This window comes from Candoia aspera, chromosome 1 (genome assembly GCF_035149785.1).
Source record: "Candoia aspera isolate rCanAsp1 chromosome 1, rCanAsp1.hap2, whole genome shotgun sequence".
NCBI classification, from domain to species: domain Eukaryota; kingdom Metazoa; phylum Chordata; class Lepidosauria; order Squamata; family Boidae; genus Candoia; species Candoia aspera.
This window is the reverse complement of record NC_086153.1, coordinates 104,036,971-104,057,426: the sequence shown is the minus strand read 5'-3', so window position 1 is coordinate 104,057,426 and position 20,456 is coordinate 104,036,971. Positions and strand designations below refer to the sequence as shown.

At 42.2% G+C, this 20,456-nt stretch overlaps 1 protein-coding gene across 1 annotated transcript in view; it reads left to right on the top strand.

Annotated features, from left to right (window-relative positions):
* Positions 1–1,474: 1,474 nt before the first annotated feature.
* SLC16A10 (solute carrier family 16 member 10) overlaps positions 1,475–20,456 on the top strand; it is a 58,921-nt gene continuing 39,939 nt past the window's right edge. Inside the window, 1 exon segment of the mRNA XM_063311119.1 lies at positions 1,475–2,133. Within this exon segment, the coding sequence (XP_063167189.1) occupies positions 1,734–2,133 (400 nt within the window). The 5' untranslated portion in view covers positions 1,475–1,733.

Sequence of the window (20,456 nt, the reverse complement as noted above, 5' to 3'; positions counted from 1 at the left end):
CCTCACCAGCCCACAATATAGCAAAAGGGCAGCCCTAATAAGAGAGTTGCAACATAGTAACAAACTGAGAAACCTTCCATCCTCAATCAGCTTGGTGGCCTCAACATTCCATCTCCTTTAACAATGGACTTCCTCAGCTCTGTTGCCTTCCTCAAAGGCCTGGTTTGCCTAACAATAGAAATAACCCCTGGCACAGGGGCAAGGACCCGTTTTTTGCCTAACAATAGAAATAACCCCAGGCACAGGGGCAAGGACCCACTTAGCTTCCCCAAATTGGTAAGCAGAACAGATCCCTAGGATTCACGCCTTCTAGTTCTCAACTTCTATAAAAATCTTTGCTTTCCTATTGTTTGGGGTCCCTCTTTCTTAGAAAGCATGTACCTAAGGATCAATAAAGCTTGGTCCTTCTCCTCTGTGTTGTGCTCCTTCAGACTGAAACCATGGACACCCTCTGTCCACTAAAGATTATAGTTTGGTGGCCCTTTGGTTTATGGGTGGGACACCCAAGGCCTTGAGGCTTGTGCAGCCATGCCCTCCAGCTACCAGATCTCTCTCTTCAGAGCACCTGCTGCTGTTTTCTTAGGTAAGTGCTAACACTCACCCTGAACATTGGACATATCTGAAGTGATGTTGATATACTTCTGGTGATTAAGGCTGGGCTGTAGTCCAGAATGCTTACATTACAATTAAATTAATATATGATACTTAAAGATTCTTTATAACAAACCAATATATGGCTCCTCTTCTGGATTACTTTCGATTGCTGCTTTGTAAAGAAGGGCCATCTGCCTCCTGTCAGTCTTTCTCAAATTATTTACGTGTGGGTCTCCTAAGTTAGAAGTATGTACTTTATTAGTTTTTTCTACCCGTCCCTACGTGCAACTACTGCCCTTTTGCCCTGTACCTTGGCAAAAGCCGTTTTGTTTCCTTACAGCTCTGCCAATAAATTGTCACTAACTTTGGGGAGGTGGCTGACATCACAGACGCGCACGCACACAGGCTCCCGGCCCAGCCCCTCAGGGCGCCGTCGTGTGTAAGGGAAAACTCTCCTCCCTCACGCGACTCCCCGCGCAACGCGTGGTGGGCAGACCTTCTCTACGGTTTTCCCTGTCGCTCTTGCAGCGAAGAGAAGCAGCAGCACTCCCCGTTGTCACCACCCCACCCTCACCCCGTCCAATCGCCTTCCTCGGGTGGTCGTCATCTGTTGACTGATGGGCTGCCCGGCGCGCGCACATCTATGCGTCGTCGCGTCTTTCGCCCGCTCCCGCTTTCCTTACCCGCGGGAGCGCTCTGCGCTTTGTCCCAGTTTGCCCATTTGGTTCGACTCGGGGAGAGGGGCGGAACGCAGCGGACCCTGGCCAATGGAGAGGTCTGGAACATTGAAGAGACGAAGAAGGTGGGGCGCTGAGCACATCTCTGCTGAAGGCCACGCCTCCTCGTGGGCTGCTCCTTCAAAACCACCTGGACGACTCTTGCCCAAATGGGACCGTCTTAGGGGCTGGCGCGGTCGCGCGACGGGCGGATTAAAGGAAATATATGTAAATTGAGCTTTGAGAGCCTGAGTGGTGTCACAAGAGCGCGAGGAGAACGTTCTCTTCGCGCCCGCTGGCTAAGTTCTGGACCGCGCTCCTCCTCCCTTGACGCGGGGCATGTTTGCGCTGCCTCGGCACAGCTGAGGAGCGAGGAGACCGGAGCTGTAGCCCAGGCCGCCTCCGTGCTTCGCCTTCGCGGTTATGTCTCCTTTCAGCGAGGAGGTGGAAGTGGGGAACACCATCCCCACTCCCTCCCCCCCAGAAGAAAGTGAGTCAGTGGGCGACGAGCCGAAGCAGGAGAACGGGGTATGGTGCCCGCAGAAAGCCTCGCTCGCCTCCGGGGACGGAGAAGTTCTCCTGATGACTGGGCTCGGGGCGACGCAGAGTCCTCCCGAGAAGGCGGCGCAGCAGGGTGAGCCGCTGCAAGTCCACCTGGAGACGGCCGAGCCGCCGGAGGGAGGCTGGGGGTGGATTGTCATGCTGGCCTCCATGTGGTGCAACGGGACTGTCTTCGGGATCCAGAACTCGTGCGGGCTCGTCTTCAAGTCCTTGGTGGAGGTATTCGGAGACCCCGAGGACAAACAGCTGATGTTCAGGACAGGTAAGAGAGAAAGAAAGGTGGGCGCCTGGCGCTTGCTTCCCTTCGCAGCTGCCTTGAGAGCAGCGACGCGAGGGGTCTGAGACTCGCTAAAGACGTTCGGGGATCTCCTGTAAGATCTCCAGTGAGCGTTCTTCAGCAAGGCTGAAAGGCGATGGGAAGAAGGAACTGAGCAACTTTCCTCAAACTCGTGCAATGGGGCTCGTGGTCCAAAACGTCTGGAAAGCCCCAAGTTGGGGAAGGTTGGGACGAAGTGCATGACAGCTTGATTCCCACCTCCCAAGTGGGAGTGCTGCATGTCCTACCAACAGAGTGCTGCCAAGCCCCAGATCTGGGCTGGCATTATGGTTTGGGGCCCAAACTGTGAGTTGTTACTGGTTTTGTTGGCATCCTTTGTAAAACACACAGAGGACTGATGCTTGGAACACTTTCTCTCTCAAGTGCTGTCACCCTGAAGCTTCTCTCTTGTTTTTTATGATGTATTTGCAAAGATGGATGTGAACTGTGATTTGACAGTGGCTTGGGGAAATTCCTTTGTAAAAATCTAGTTGATCTTTCTTTTGCTTTTGTGCCACAGGGGTAGCATAAAGCATCAGCTCTGTTCATTTGTGTAGGAGATGAAAAACATCATCTTGGAGGGAAGGATGACCTGGCAAATGCCACATTGTATTCTCTAGGGTTATAGGATTATGCTTGTATGTCATTCTAAACTATAGCAAGTTAGCTAGACCTTAGCCTAGTGTGTTGTGTGAATCCAGAAATTTGGGTTAAGTAAACCATAGTTCATTTAACCATGTGTTAGTGATCCTGTAAATACCACCAGTACAACTCAATACTCAAGGTGAAATAATATTTGCTGGGCAAAATTGTGAAATACAAGTTTAAGGCAATTGCATAATGCTTAAAATCATACAAATAATAGTGCAAGAAGGAAAAAAACTGTTAAGTTAGGGCATGTGATTTTAATTTAAGAATATGCACAGGCAGCCCTATAGTGCAGCTGTTATTTTTGTACTACTTACACCTTTACAACTTCCACACTTGGAGTCTGTGGAAATAAAGAACTGATAGGAATTACTAAAATTTATAATTAGAAAAAAAAAATTATAGTTCTTTTTGTCAATGACAGTGCCCCCCCAATTCATTTGAATTAGAAATTTAAAATGTTACTAATCCCAACTTTAATGACTTTAATTTGTTTAAGAATACAGTATTGCAGATCTAGATGCACATGGTTATATGAACTTTCTAAGGATAGTTTAGTGAGTAGTATTTATGACAATGTGGTTTTTTCCCCCAGTAAAAAAGTTCAAATTATGTTGGCCATCTGTTGAGCTCAGTGTAGACTACAGTTCTTTACTTGCTTGTGTAAGAGTATATCCCACTGAACTTAACAGGAGATATATCCAGATATACATGTATAGGATTACATTGTTGGTAAGTCACTGTTCTGGAGGTTGCCGCACAGGTTTACACTGCAAATCTAAGCATTATACAGATTCTTCCACCCAGTTGCCACTGGTCTGATTTGGGTTAATATTTGTGTACCTAAAGGAAAATTAAGTAATACATTTATTTAAATTCCTGATAGCATTTTTATTAGATTATCTTGAAAATAAGTTATTGGGGGAAACATTTACTTCCACCTGGAAAGAAGATACAGATGTAGAGATAGATATATAAAGATAGATATATAGGGCCAGTCGCTCTCTCTCAGCCCAACCCACTTCACAGGGTTGTTGTGGGAAAAATAGGAGGAGGAAGGAGTATTAGGTATGTTCCCTGCCTTGAGTTATTTATAAAAATAATAAAGGTGGGATAGAAAATAAATAATAATAATAATAATAATAATAATAATATATCACTATAGCCAATCTTTTTGTTTTTAATCCAATTAGTTGTATCTTCCTATTATAATTTCAGTGATTGCAAATGTCTGGTTGAAACTGAGCATGAACTTCATACAAAATAGAGGCAAAGTGATCCCCATTATTTTTTCTCACTGAAAAGTAGTAAACTTTGGATATTTGCTTTGACTTGGGCTTGAAGTATATTTCATTCTTATGAAAGTATCTAGGTTAGAAAAGTATCAACTGCTTAAGTATTTGGAAAAATCTAATAGGGTTGCCTTAACTTGGCATTGAATGTAATAGAAATGTAATGAAAAGACATTATTGTCCCTAGTTGGAATATATTCATCTTTTTTTGAAGAAACAAGTTTATCTGATGTTCTGTGATATGTGTAAATTGTATAAATATATATTTACATTAAAATAATCTTTCATATTAGACAAATAATATGAGAAGGGTTTGTTTTAGCTAAGTTCTAGCTAACATAAATTGTACAATGGGACTGATACAAGCTGAATGACGGCATCAAGCATCAACAGCATGGTCTGAACAGAATTGAGTCTCTTGGTAGGACATCTGCAGACTGTCTCTTGTTATTCCATACAGTAATAGGGGAAGTGAGTGTGTTGTAGTGCAGGGACTAGTCCAGGCAGTTGTCAGGAGTTAAGGCACAAATTTAAAAAAATAAGGGAAGAGGGGAACAGATGGTTTGCCAGGAACAAGGTCTAAGGATGTAAGGAGCAGAAGAGAGGATGCCTCCAGGCTTCCCTCGCTTAAATATACTTATTTGCTAAGTTTTAAAGCTATTATTATTATTATTATTATTATTATTATATCTAACAGACTGCTTCAGTTGCAGGGCTAAGGCAGAAATAGACTAAGATTCTTTTTCCATTGTATTTATGGCAGTGCTATTTAAACTCATCTGAACCTAACAAGACTCTTGCTTTCACAGCACAATAGTGGATGGGTTTACCATTGTATCCTTCTTATAACCAGAACATATTAATATGGACCACCTTGAGAACCATGCAGAAGAAAAGCTGAGAATGGTAAAAGCCACTGGAAAGGGGTGAAATAATGATAATATATAGGAATGATTCAAGTGCTGAGTGTGAGGGACGTTTACAAACATGTGGCAAATAAAAGGAGCATGTGCTTGTTTAAAATATGGCGACCTTCAGATCCTTCTTGTGGCTCTCATCAAACAACCGCCTCTTCGTTAATCCTCTGTCCCAAACCCATTTTCATATATTTTGCAAAAGAAGTTGTAGAAAGCTATATGGTATATATTTGATCTTCAGAATCCCTAAATACAATATTTCTATATAGAGGATAGAGAAACACTGGCATGCTGAAATGACCATCTGATGCAAACAAAAAGGAATTTACAGAACAAAATCTGCTTTAGAGGATTTGAAGATACTGTTAGCGATTGTGAATAAAAGATGAATATAATGAAAACACTTGTTTTATTAAAGTGAGTGAATCTTGAAGTTATTGTTGCTTTCAAAAATGCATTATAATGATGAAAAACTAACTTTACAACCAATCTTCACATTTATGACCTTCGCAGGTCTGTAAAGCAAAGGAAAGCTGAAGTAAGATCAAAGAAAAGCTGGCGTTGTGGTTTCACTTTGCAATCGCTTTGCTTAACAACCGAGTAGCTGGTCCCAATTATGGTCGCCAAATGAAAACTACCTGCATATTTAAAATGCATCCTATCACAATGATTATAAATGGTCAGTATACCTGGCTATAAATGCTGAATTTATACCCAAGTATAAGTGATGGACATTTCTTCATTTCATTCCACATTTCAAAGTCTGATATTCAAATAATCTTGCCTACTGCTGCTCTTGCAAGTCTCTTCAACCCAACTGAGTGCCATACAGTTTACTATCAGGGAAAGAGAATGCAGGCTACAGCAGTTGTTATACACATTATGTTTAAGGTGGTACAAACCAAGTCAGTTTGTTTATTTAAAACCAGCACTCTTTCTGTTTTGGTTATTTGTTTGGAAACAGAAATTTTGGTGCATAAGACTACAGAAACTTTGTGGTGGAAGCCTTTGCTCTGATGATCACTTAAAAAATTCCACGACCACATAAATTACTCTTTGTTTGCAAAGATAAATAAATCTGTAAGGATTTTCTTTTCCAGATCCTTCTTTTAAGTGAGTGGTCCTCTAGAGTCTTCAGAAACAAAGATAAATCATTTGGATTTTAAGCCTTCTTAGGTAATTTGGTAAATTAGTAATATTCATAAGACTTTCAATTCAGTTGTCAAGGGCAAAGTGTAATGTGTTTAATTGTGTGCTTTTTCAAATCTTTTTATTCTTATACAAATTACAGATTAGCAAAATGCAGTATGTAACCGATGCCAGCACAATTCATAGAAAGGAAAGGGCCAGACTGCTACATGAAAAATAATTTTGGTCCACAAAGGAATACCTGGCACTCCGATCAGGCGCAGCGGCAGCAATGCAGCTGGCAGTGTCAGTGAGGTCTGGAGGCATTAGAGGCACTCAGCGGTGTATCTTTCAGGGTGGTGGTGGCTGCAAAAAAATAGGCAGCAGATCTTTCTTGGAGGTGGCAATGTTTAACGATGGTACATTTGTTGAATTTTCAAAAAATGTCAATGGGCTGCAGAAGGCTGTTTGGTGGGCCACACAGGGCCTGCAGACCTTATGTGGCATAGGCTTGATGTAACCAACGATCCTGTTAGAGGAACTGATGCAAGTAAGATTTACCTGTAGAATTGGCAGTAATCTGAAAAGTTTGTTATGATAAACCAAGCTTTGTAGATTTTGTTTTTTAAATTAGTTTTACAAATGAACTTGTGATATAACATGCAAGGGATCAGTGCCAAGCACCATGAAGCTTATAATTATCATTTTCTAATAACATGACTATGATGCGTAACTAGCTTTTCATCCACTTAACAGTAGTAATAGCCAGCCTACTTAATGAGATTGCTAGGCTTACTAAATTAGTGATATCAGAAGATGGTGTGTTGATTCCTAATAATCAGTGCATTATTTTTCTTAATGTTTACAGACCAATCCCTTAATAAAATTGCTCATGAATTTTTAGGTGTTGGTATCAGGCTAACTATTCTGGGATTATGTGAAGTCATTTTTCTCCTGTTTCTGAAGATTAAACAAATGTTTCATGTCTCCTGGAACTTTGCTCTTTATTCAAGCACTCTGAAGAATTACACATAGCTAAAGTAGTTGCTGATGGACATATTCATTAATATCAGATGTTCCTTTTTTTTCTTTTATATGGCTTGGGTTATTCAAAAGCCATTATATAAAATTCCAGCTTTTAAAAATTAAATTTAACTATCAATGGTGCTGGAGAGAAATATCTTACAACAGATCTTTAAATATTTCCTTCTTTGTGTTTCTAAAATCAAGTTAAAAGGACATAAAAGATAAGCCCTAGGCAATGCTAATTATTATGAAGAAAACATGAAGTTATCTTCTATCAGAATTTATCAGATCTTACAAAACTGTTCAGATTTTAATAAATATGACTATTTCATATCTCTTGCCTTCTAGGTTCTATTTTTATAACCTCAGCTTTTTTTTCAGTTGCAAAGTTGAAAATAAAGTCTTTGATTTACTAATAGCATTCATGTAACATCGCAAAAATTGATGTAAAGAAACAAAACAAATCTATACAACTATTCTATTATCAGTGTAGCCTTATTATAAAATCAAATTATATCAAAACACTAAGAATGCTTAGTAAAGGTTTAAAAATATTTAACTCAGGCACAATGTTTTAGAAACTTTGCAATAAGCAATGAAAGTGTTAAGATTCATATTTGTCCTGCCCTAGAAAATATCAGCGGATTTATATTAAATTGTATGCTCTCTAGGTATAAGTAATACAGCATTAGCTATGCAGATAAAAGAAGTTCGGATCTTTTAGTGTTTAAAAGCTGATTTTGTTGGATAAGTCAATTATTGGCCATTCCTTTACTCCCAAGAGGTCAGAATTGCAGAGGAAGAAGTTAAAGGGCAGTCTCTGTGAGGTTGTTTACATTTCCTGTGTAACTTGCTTGACACAATGAACTATTTACTTTACAAAAATCTATTCCTAATACTCATTTATGTGCAGCATGAAGTTGCTTTCCTTGCTTTTCTAAAAATAGATAAGCTATGTGGTGTAGCTTCAGCAAAGGATCGTTACCTTGTCGTGGTGCTGGAGCTTGAGCACCTCAATGATGCCATGAGCTAAACCGTGAAGGGCCACCCAAGACGGGAAGGTCATGACAGAGAGGTCAGACTAAATGCGATCCCTGGGGAAGGTAATGGCAACCCACCCCAGTATTCTTGCCGTGAAAACTAAATGGATCAGTACAACAAGAGATATGTCGGTATACCATCGGAAGATGAGACCCCCAGGTCGGAAGATGGTCAAAATGCTACCGAGGAGGAACAGAGGATGAGTTCAACTAGCCCCAGACGTGATGACGCAGCTAGCTCAAAGCCGAAAGGACGGCTAGCGGCTGACGGTGCTGGTGGTGAACGGCGAATCCGATGTTCTAAGGATCAACACACCATTGGAACCTGGAATGTAAGATCTATGAGCCAGGACAAATTGGATGTGGTTATTGGTGAGATGTCAAGATTAAAGATAGACATTTTGGGTGTCAGTGAACTGAAATGGACTGGAATGGGCCACTTCACATCAAATGACCACCAGATCTACTACTGTGGACAAGAGGACCACAGAAGAAATGGAGTAGCCTTCATAATTAATAGTCAAGTGGCTAAAGCAGTGCTTGGATATAACCCAAAAAACGACAGAATGATCTCAATTCGAATTCAGGGCAAGCCATCTAACATCACAGTGATCCAAATATACGCCCCAACCACAGATGTGAAGAAGCTGAAGTAGAGCAGTTCTATGAGGATCTGCAGCACCTACTGGACAACACGCCTAAAAGAGATGTTATTTTCATCACAGGAGACTGGAATGCTAAGGTGGGCAGTCAAATGACACCTCGAATTACAGGTAAGTATGGCCTGGGAGAACAAAATGAAGCAGGACATAGGCTGATAGAATTTTGCCAAGACAACTCACTCTGCATAACAAATACTCTCTTCCAACAACCTAAGAGACGGCTTTATACATGGACTTCACCAGATGGACAACACCGAAATCAGATTGACTACATCCTTTGCAGCCAAAGGTGGCGGACATCTGTACAGTCGGTAAAAACAAGGCCTGGAGCTGACTGTAGTTCAGATCACGAACTTCTTCTTGCACAATTTAGGATCAGACTAAAGAGATTAGGGAAGACCCACAGATCAGCTAGATATGAGCTCACTAATATTCCTAAGGAATATGCAGTGGAGGTGAAGAATCGATTTAAGGGACTGGACTTAGTAGATAGTGTCCCGGAAGAACTCTGGACAGAAGTTGGCAGCATTGTTCAGGAGGCGGCAACAAAATACATCCCAAAGAAAGAGAAAACCAAGAAGGCAAAATGGCTGTCTGCTGAGACACTAGAAGTAGCCCAAGAAAGAAGGAAAGCAAAAGGCAACAGTGATAGGAGGAGATATGCCCAATTAAATGCAAAATTCCAGAGGTTAGCCAGAAGAGATAAGGAATTATTTTTAAACAAGCAATGCGCGGAAGTGGAAGAAGACAATAGAATAGGAAGGACAAGAGACCTCTTCCAGAAAATTAGAAACATTGGAGGTAAATTCCAGGCCAAAATGGGTATGATCAAAAACAAAGATGGCAAGGACCTAACAGAAGAAGAGATCAAGAAAAGGTGGCAAGAATGTACAGAAGACCTGTATAGGAAGGATAACAATATTGGGGATAGCTTTGACGGTGTGGTCAGTGAGCTAGAGCCAGACATCCTGAAGAGTGAGGTTGAGTGGGCCTTAAGAAGCATTGCTAATAACAAGGCAGCAGGAGACGACAGCATCCCAGCTGAACTGTTCAAAATCTTGCAAGATGATGCTGTCAAGGTAGTGCATGCTGCATGCCAGCAAATTTGGAAAACACAAGAATGGCCATCAGATTGGAAAAAATCAACTTATATCCCCATACCAAAAAAGGGAAACACTAAAGACTGTTCAAACTATCGAACAGTGGCACTCATTTCACATGCCAGTAAGGTAATGCTCAAGATCTTGCAAGGTAGACTTCAGCAGTTCATGGAGTGAGAATTGCCAGATGTACAAGCTGGGTTTAGAAAAGGCAGAGGAACTAGGGACCAAATTGCCAATATCCGATGGATAATGGAAAAAGCCAGGGAGTTTCAGAAAAACATCTATTTCTGTTTTATTGACTATTCTAAAGCCTTTGACTGTGTGGACCATAACAAATTGTGGCAAGTTCTTAGTGGTATGGGGATACCAAGTCATCTTGTCTGCCTCCTGAAGAATCTGTATAACGACCAAGTAGCAACAGTAAGAACAGACCACGGAACAACGGACTGGTTTAAGATTGGGAAAGGAGTACGGCAGGGCTGTATACTCTCACCCTACCTATTCAACTTGTATGCAGAACACATCATGCGACAAGCTGGCCTTGAGGAATCCAAGGCTGGAGTTAAAATCTCTGGAAGAAACATTAACAATCTCAGATATGCAGATGATACCACTTTGATGGCTGAAAGCGAAGAGGAACTGAGGACCCTTATGATGAAGGTGAAAGAAGAAAGTGCAAAAACTGATTTGCAGCTAAACCTCAAAAAAACCAAGATTATGGCAACCAGCTTGATTGATAACTGGCAAATAGAGGGAGAAAATGTAGAAGCAGTGAAAGACTTTGTATTCCTAGGTGCAAAGATTACTGCAGATGCTGACTGCAGTCAGGAAATCAGAAGACACTTAATCCTTGGGAGAAGAGCAATGACAAATCTCGATAAAATAGTTAAGAGCAGAGACATCACACTGACAACAAAGGCCCGCATAGTTAAAGCAATGGTGTTCCCCGTAGTAACATATGGCTGCGAGAGCTGGACCATAAGGAAGGCTGAGAGAAGGAAGATCGATGCTTTTGAACTGTGGTGTTGGAGGAAAATTCTGAGAGTGCCTTGGACTGCAAGAAGATCAAACCAGTCCATCCTCCAGGAAATAAAGCCAGACTGCTCACTTGAGGGAATGGTATTAAATGCAAAACTGAAATACTTTGGCCACATAATGAGAAGACAGGACACCCTGGAGAAGATGCTGATGCTAGGGAGAGTGGAAGGCAAAAGGAAGAGGGGCCGACCAAGGGCAAGGTGGATGGATGATATTCTAGAGGTGACGGACTCATCCCTGGGGGAGCTGGGGGTGTTGACGACCGACAGGAAGCTCTGGCGTGGGCTGGTCCATGAAGTCACGAAGAGTCGGAAGCGACTAAACGAATAAACAACAACAATGTGGTGTAGAGAGAGCTAAATTAGATGTTTTAGAGGCAACTACTTCTCTGAAAGACTGACTGAAGAGGATTTTTGTCTATACTGTATCAAGCTAGCTTAAGCTATCATCATTATCTTGCGTCTACGCCTTTATAGGCTGATCATGCCTTGTAATATTCATTTCAGTTTCTCAAAATATGATAAACCAAGGCATTATAGTGGTGTTAGACTATGGCAGACGAGACTCTGCTTAGAGTTGACTATGGACCTCATGGGTGGTTTGGGGCCAGTCATTGTCTCTTACCCCAACTTACCTCATAGAATAGTTGCTGTGAGGATGAAATGAAGGCCATATTGTGTACTGCCTTTTGCTCCTAAAATGACCTTTCCCAAGACTGGTGCTGTCCAGTTGTGTGGACTTTAGAATTCCAGCAATGACCATACTATCTGAAGTATTCTGAGGAGGGTCAGAAGAAAGATGGGATATAATGTAATAAACATCCCAAGTACTCCACAGATGTTTGTTTGCATAATATATAAGTACATCTCAATAATTGTTTAAGTATTTTAATAGGTTATTTCATTTTGCTGACTTGCCTTGTGTTGCACAACTTTAGACTACAACAACACTTCTAATATTCTGAATACCTATATTAATTGAATGTAGATTAACCTTACATTCCATCCTTAAATGGGAGCCTCCAATGTTTCTGTTGCTATTTCACTCTGATTCTTCTCGTTATGGACAGGTCCTTTCATCTGAAACTCCACTGCTGCCCTCACTCAGGAAAAGGACAAAATAATAATGCTAAATAATACTTGTAATATTTACAGTGCTTCCCAAACACGTTTCCTGGGAAGAAATCTGCTTTGAGACTTCCGAATACTACTATTTAAGACTGTGAGAGTTGTTTGTAGCTCATGCAGCATTCTCTCCATTCTTTCAATCTGTTTTCAGAACTATTCTCCAATAATAATGATTATGTTTGTCTTTTAAGCAACTGATAACAAAACCTATAATGGGATAGGTCCTCATATTTTAGTTGATTGATATTCTTTCCAGATAGCAATGCAGATAGTTCAGTTTTAGAGCTGACAACTTATTCAAATCTTTACTGATTTTTAAAAATTTGTTAACTATATCCATTAATTTTAAATTTACATATTAATTGAGCAGTAGATCTAAAAAAAAAAGCATGTTTGTTTTTAAAGACTGGCCACATGAACCATAACAACCATTACAGAGGAATTCATTTTTTTCTGCAGCTGAGCCAGTGCATTCTACAAGAGGAATTTCATTGATTGATTGATTGATTTCTATAGCTGCCCATTTCAACAAGTGGGGGATGTGCTGCAAGATGCTGATAGTTTTCCTTATAGGAGCTCCATCCCCAGTTCTGTGCACCACCTTGATCCAGAGAACCATTAGCCATCCGTGTGACATGAGATCCCTCCATAAGCAGGATCATATTTCTTTGCTCCTATGCCCTTCATTAGTTTTAGTTCTCCATCATGTTTAATTTGCTCTTAGCCATTGGAATGAAAAACTCCATGGTAACTAAACTCATGGACAGAAACTTGCTATATCTGGACACATCAGAGTGACGCCATTAGTGGACAGCTAGGACCACTGAATGGAGCAGAGCTTAACACAGCAGAGAACTGTGCACAGAAAAATAATATCTTAAATAGCTTCAATGACCACGTTAGAGAAATACAGGTTATTGATCTTACACACTCGTCCCTCCCAAGCATAAAGAATCATATGCTTAGACAAAGTAGGTTTAAAAGTAAAAAGAGTCTTACTGATTTTATTCTTGGTTCAGTTACATCCATCTTCAGTGGAAAAATGAAGATTCTTTGTTTCTTCTGTTCCTTTACTTAATGAACTCTTAGCCCTCGTAGCTGCTAAGAGCTGAATGCAGAAAATGGGAAAAATCCTTCTTCAAGGCCCAAGCATGTGGTCATAATGGAGGGAGAAAGAGCAGCATGCTTGCTGCCTCCTCAGTTGGTGGAAGGAGGAGGAAGAGAGAGAGAGGAAGTGGGAGTGGCAACAAACAGCTCCCTCGTACATAGGGAATTGCATCATGGGATCAACTCATCTATCTGCTAATGAGGCATGCTGTTTTATTAACATCTGCAACACAGAGGACTGCTCCAACAGCTAAAGTAGAGCAAGAGTGCTCCCCAGTGATACAACAATGTATATCCTCACCACCCCACTATGCTTCCCGTAGCTGAATGCAATCAATTCATTTCCACTAGAACCTTACTTCTGTGAGCCAACCAGCTATCTCAGCTCATCTCATCTCCTTACAGAAGAGTTGCTCAGGCAGGGTATGAACAAACTAGCAAAATCTGCTGCCTTCATGGCAGATACTAGAAACTTAATATGGACACTAAATACAACTGTTGCTGAAGAATTGGAACATAGCCTCTAAATCAAAATCAATCCTCATATTGAAATCCTTCAAAGGTACCAAGCTATTCAGGGTACCTATGTCAGGTTTTCCAAAAATATTCAGGTCATGAAAACAAAACAAAACAAAAATCCCTGACCAAGAGGGGTGGGGCTTCTGAATGTCAGTTTACAAGTTCTGGGCTTTCTGCTTTCCTTGGTGACTAAGGAGGGTGGGGGATTTCTCCATAAGGGATTAAGCCTTAGTCCCTTGATAAGGTTTTTTCTTCTCTTAGTCCCTTGCAGGGAGGTTCCCCCCACCCCCAACTTAGTAACTGAAGGAAAAAATATTCTCCACAAGAAACTAAGGGAAAATTCTGCAAGGGAGAGGAAAAACTCTCTAAGGGTCTAAGGGAAAAAAACAACTGTACACAAGGGACTAGGCCTTAGTTCTTCGTGGAGAGTTTTTTTCCCCTTAAAGCTGTAGAATCCAATCAAGTTCTCATAGAACTGTGGGGTTCTGTAGAACCCATTTTGAAAAACCTCATCCTAATCAAGGCTAAAGATGAAAGGAAAGACCTGTTCCTAACCACCCCAAAATAAGAAAGCTACAGGAGCAGGGCATGAGGTTACACTGCCCATTCCTGTTGCCCACTGGCTGCATCCATAGCAGACCCTGGGACACACAGATAACACAGATATTGTAATCAAAGGTCCCCTGAGAATGGGGTCAGAGGTCCCAAAACAAGCTTCAACCCAGCAGAAACGCTGTCTTCCACCAATAAACGGGGAACAGAAACAACATAGTGTCAGCTTCCCTCTGGGTAGAAGGCTAATTATTTTGTCAGTCTTGCTCCATAAAATATTAGATGTATGGCCTGCTACCGTTGCAGCATAGAATTCACCCTTCCCTTCCTCATCAAGATTATTTCATCCCATCTGTGAGATGACTAAGCACAGTCAGGGCAACCAGGTCCCATTTGAAGTAATGCTAATCATGGCTGGTTTGTTGGAGTGGGGAGAAACAACAGATTGGACCCCTTTCGTTTTGGGTAATTTGTTTTGCAGACAAACTTGTTTAATCTTCCATAGTGATGCTTAAACTCATTGGAATATGTTAAAAGAATAACCATAAAAGAAAAAGTCTCCTTAGGTTCAGCTCACCAATTGGTGATTGTATGGACATCTCCAAGATGTTTGCTTGGCAACAGTACATAAATGATTTGCTATTGCCACTATCTGAGATATTATTATTGTTGTGATGATGATGATTTCCAAGCATAGTTCACAGCCCTGGAATTTCCTATTGGTCTTCTACCCAAGGACTAATCAGATCCAACCTTGTTTAGCTTTTTGAAATCAGCCAGCGTTGCCTAATTTATGCCACCTTGTAGTGACCATAGGTAAAGGTAAAGGTTTCCCTTGACGTAAAGTCCAGTCGAATCCAACTCTAGGGGGCGGTGCTCATCTCCGTTTCTAAACCTTGGAGCCGGTGTTGTCATAGACACTTCCGGGTCATGTGGCCAGCATGACGACTCGGAACGCCGTTACCTTCCCGCCGAAGCGGTACCTATTGATCTACTCACCTTTGCATGTTTTCGAACTGCTAGGTGAGCAGGAGCTGGGATTAACAACGGGAGCTCACCCCGCCACGTGGTTTTGAACCGCCGACCTTCCGATTGACAGCTCAGCGGTTTAACCCGCAGCGCCACCGCGTCCCTTCCATAGGTAGTGACCATAGGAATACTGAAATTAATGACAATTACCATCCTTCCTTCGTATAGATCTTTTTTAACAAACCATCTTGCCACCACATTGTATTAGATTTTTGTATACTGTACCAGGCTTCAATTAGATTCCTACCTTTTCCTACCAGCATTCATTGAATTCTTTCAGAATGTAGGTAGAACATTTGTTCCCACAGTAAGTAATGCAGTAGCAGTTTTCTGCTTATGTTCCCTAGCAAGTGATATTGAAAGGACTATGCCTGCATACTTTTCATAAGTCAGTTTGGAATCTGTGATTATTCTATAACTCTGGATTTGCACTTGCCTCTAACTTGCTTGTCTGGCTAAGAAACTGCAGAAATGGATCTGGTGTCAAGTTGTTCTCAAATGTCAAACTGTGTGCTGCTTTGAATATATCTGAGGGAATAATTTCACCAAGAGAGCCGGTTTGGTGTGGTGATTGAGGCACCAGGCTAGAAACCAGGAAACCGTGAGTTCTAGTCCTGCCTTGGGCACAAAGCCAGCTGTGTGACCTTGGGCTGGTCACTCTCTCTCAGCCTGAGGAAGGAGGTAATGGCAAACCACTTCTGGAAAAAAAACTTGCCAAGAAAACTGCTGGGACTAGTCCAGGTCATCAGGAGTCACCACTGACTTGAAGGCAAAACAACAAACAAACAACCCCCCCTGCACCTTCATAAATAATACACTATAATACACTTTGAGTTTTACATTGTGCTTTTCTCCAACAGATCAAGAAGAGGTTCTCCCTTCATTTTATCTCCCAAACATTCCTGTGAATTAAGTGGGCTGAGAGAAAATGCTTGGCCCAGAGTTACTCAGTGAGTTGAAAGTAGACTTGAACTCTCTGTTCTGAATCCAACACTTAACCACTATACTGCACTGGCACAAATTTGATACTCTTCTGAAAAGGATGGAGGGTTACACAGATGCCTGAACTTAAGATGGAAAATTCTGTCAAATATGCACATTTTTCTTTGGCTTCCTGTCTGTCTTGTAACCAGGTGCTAGAGGTGGAGAGGAGCAAACTGTATGCTGTTAATTTGCTTGCTGAGTTTTCTGATGCTTCAGGGTTTCAAAGATGGGAGAAATTGCATTGCTTTTTTACTTTGGGGTTCCTTCTGCCTTTAAAAACCAGCATGAAAGGATTGATGCAACCAGCTTGTCACATGGTAATCTGGGAAATTTGCCCGTTTCTAAAATGGATGCTGTATAGAAATGAAAATGACTCTGGCTTGTTCCGAACTATTCCTTATCTGATTTTTATTTTCCTGCTGCATACATTAGCCATGCTATGAAGATGTTCTACCTATCTCTCTCTGGATTCCTGAAGTACATCATTATAGCTTCCTGACTTTGTGTAGTAGAAGATTGGCCTTATCTAACCCTCTGCTTTAAATGAAAAAGGTTGCATTACTTTTAAGCCAACTGGCTACTTCCTTTTAAAAATTTATTTATGTATTCATTCACTCAGTTTCAAGGCCACCCTATTTCAAAGCAGCTGTGCACAGCTTACAATTGAAATTTGTATGAAAACTATCAGAAAAAGAATGCAGTTGACTGGAATAGGGAACCAAAAAACCCAAAGGGGCTCAGTCATCATCCCAGCCCAAGGCCTGGGAAAACAACCAGGTCTTTAACAATTTGCAGAAAGTTAAAAGGGTGGGAGTAGAATGGCTCTCTGGAGGGATATCACTTCACAAGGCAGGAGCCATTACCAAGAAGGCATCTTCCTGGGTCCTACAAGGTGATGCAGCTTAATTGATGAGACCCAGAGTGTGCTTTAACATATAGAGACTGGTGTTTACTAAAGTAGCATAATGCATATGCTTGTTTTTTTTAACCTTAGTTATTTTAAATTGTAACATATATGTATTTAAGGAAAAATACTATGTGAGTATATTATATAAAAATACTATGTGGTTTGGGCATGGGAAAGAGCTCGTTGAATGTTGTGCCATGAGTCTTGTAGGGTTTCAGCCCAGTCAGTGAGAGAGGCTGGCAGTGATTGTGGGTGCGGGAGTTCGGGTATCGGGACGAACTCCCGGCCAAAGACAGTTTTAAAAGGAACTTGTCCAGTGCTTTGATGTACAGCGTTGTTGTAGGCAACTTCAGCAAAAGGAAGCAGGTCCACCTAGTTGTCTTGTTGATAATTGACGAATGCCCGTAAATATTGTTCCAGTGTTGAATTAACAGCTTCAGTAGATCCATCCGTCTCTGGATGCCACGCAGTGGAGAGGGCTTGTTTGGTGCCAATCAGTTTTAAAAATGCCCGCCAAAACTGTGACGTAAATTGTGAGCCCCTGTCACTCACCAAACAGGCGGGGATTCCGTGGAGACGGTACACGTGTACGAGGAAGAGGCATGCCAGCTGTTGCGCGGTGGGGATGGAAGCGCATGGGATAAAATGCGCTTGTTTGGAGAAAAAGTCCTTTACTACCCAAATGACTGTTTTTCGTTGACTGGGTGGGAGGTCGACAATAAAATCCATGGATATGTCCTGCCATGGGTAGGCAGGGGTCGCCACAGGTTGCAGAAAGCCTTGAGGCTTGCCAGGTTTGCGCTTGGTTGTTGCGCACACAGGGCAAGCGGCCACATAGGTTTTAAGGTCCCTTAGAAGAGTTGGCCACCAGAATTGACATCTAACGAGGTGAAGGGTTTTAAGGTACCCAAAATGTCCAGCCAACTTATCGTCATGGCAGCGCTGGAGGACTGTCTTTCGTAAAGCCTCAGGGACATAGAGACGATCGTTTCGCCAGGCAAAGTCCTCAGTAAAAGTTACAGTGTTTAAATTTGCTTGTAACCAAGTGTCAGATTTCAGGTGGAAAAGCAACTGTTGTTTCAAGTCTGATGGAATTGGCAGACGCGCCGGATGGGAGGGAGGTGTTGAGCCTGTTGCGCTCGCGTCTGACTGCGCGTCACAGCTGCCAAACTCAGTTGCTTTTCAGTCCATACAGTACCCTGTACCGTTGGCCCAGGGCCAGCATCTTGGGGTCTGCGTGATAAGGCTAAAAAGTTTTTTCTGCCTGGTATAAACTTGAGTGTGAAATCAAAGCGAGTGAAAAATTCGGCCCATCAAAGTTGTTTGGGGCTGAGTTTTCGACTGGTGCTTAATGCCTCTAAGTTCTTATGATCAGTCCACACTTCGAAAGGGTGGGAAGCCCCTTCCAATAAGTGACGCCAGGTTTCCAAGGCTGTTTTGACAGCAAACGCCTCTTTTTCCCAAACATGACACCTTCTCTCTGTTTCTGTGAACTTGCGAGAGAGGTAAGCACAGGGTTTTAGAGTGTCAGATTGGTCTGCTTGAAGCAGAATTGCTCCGATGGAGAAGTCGGAGGCATCAACCTGCAGTACGAAAGGCTTAGTTGGGTTAGGATGCTGCAAAATAGGTTCAGTGGTGAAAATCTGTTTGAGCGCATCGAACGCTTGTTGGCAGGCTGGGGTCCATTTAAGGAGCGCGCCTGGGTTCCTGGAGTGCCGCGTATTCCCTTGAGCTTTAGTTTTTAGTAGTTCAGTAAGGGGAAGGGCGGTTTCAGCGAAATTTTGGGCAAATGCCCTATAGAAATTGGCGAATCCAAGGAAACTTTGTAATTGCCGCCTGGTACGGGGAGGTTCCCACGCCACAATGGCTTCAACCTTGGCAGGGTCCATGTCAATGCCCTCTGCTGAAATTCTATACCCCAAGTAATCAATCTGTGATTGATGGAAGGCACACTTGGACAGTTTTGCATACAACTCTGCATTTCTCAGTTTAGCAAGCACTTGACGCACCAAGTGAATATGTTCTGCCATGGTTTCAGTATAAATTAATACATCATCCAAATACACTAAAACCCCTTTAAATAGGTGGTCATGCAAGACCTCATTGATAAGTTGCATAAAAACCCCAGGTGCCCCAGACAGCCCAAAAGGCAACACTTTGTATTGGAAAGCCCCAAGAGGACAGTTAAACGTGGTTTTCCACTCATCCCCTCCCTTATGCGAATGCGAAAGTAGGCTTCCCTTAAATCTAACTTTGAGAAGATTTTGCCCTTGGCCAGATGTGATAACATATCTTTGATGAGGGGCAAAGGATATTTATTTAATATTGATACTGCATTGAGCCCGCGGAAATCGGTACATAGCCTTAAAGAACCATCCTTTTTTGGTCTAAAGAGGACAGGTGCCCCCACCAGGGAATTTGCCGGCTCAATGAAACCCCTAGCTAGATTTTTATCAATGAATTCCCTCAGCGTGGCCAGCTCTTTAGGAGACATGGGATAGATTTTTGGGTGAGGTAATTTCACATTGGGCAGAAATTCAATGGCACAAGTCTGTCTTTCGGTGCGGTGGTAAGCGATCTGCTTCCTTCTCTCCAAACACATCTGCCAGGTCTTGGTATTGCTTAGGCAGTCCTTCTAGGGGTTGAAGTGTCTGTACAGTAGTGGTAGCCACCCGTCCACCCTCAATGTCCTCCAACAAGTCCTTTTCTGGTGCTTTATAAAACCCATCAGCAAACGTTACAGTTCTATGCAGCCAGTTGATAAAAGGATTTTGTTGTACGAACCAAGGCATTCCCAAAATAACCAAAGGACCCCCCACTGGAGCTATGACAAAAGGCAATTTCTCCCAATGGGTACCCATTTGCAAAGCTACAAGTCCTGTAGTGTGGGTAACCGCTTTTCCCCCAGCCATAGTTCCATCCAATTGTGTGAAGATCATTGGTCGTTGCAAAGGGAACGTGGGCAGTTCTAGGGCGGCTACAACATTGGAGTGCGTTAGTGAACATGAACAGCCCGAATCTAGCATGGCCCAGACTTCAACAGTTTTTGTTCTAGATCCCAATTTCACTTTGACAGGGTAGGAAAATTCCCACTCACCGAATCGTGGTCGCACCCGGTTTCTTCCACCTGCCCAACGGCGCCCTTCAGAGCAGGTGGTAGCCTTTTCCCGCCGGCTGGTCGAAGTGCAAT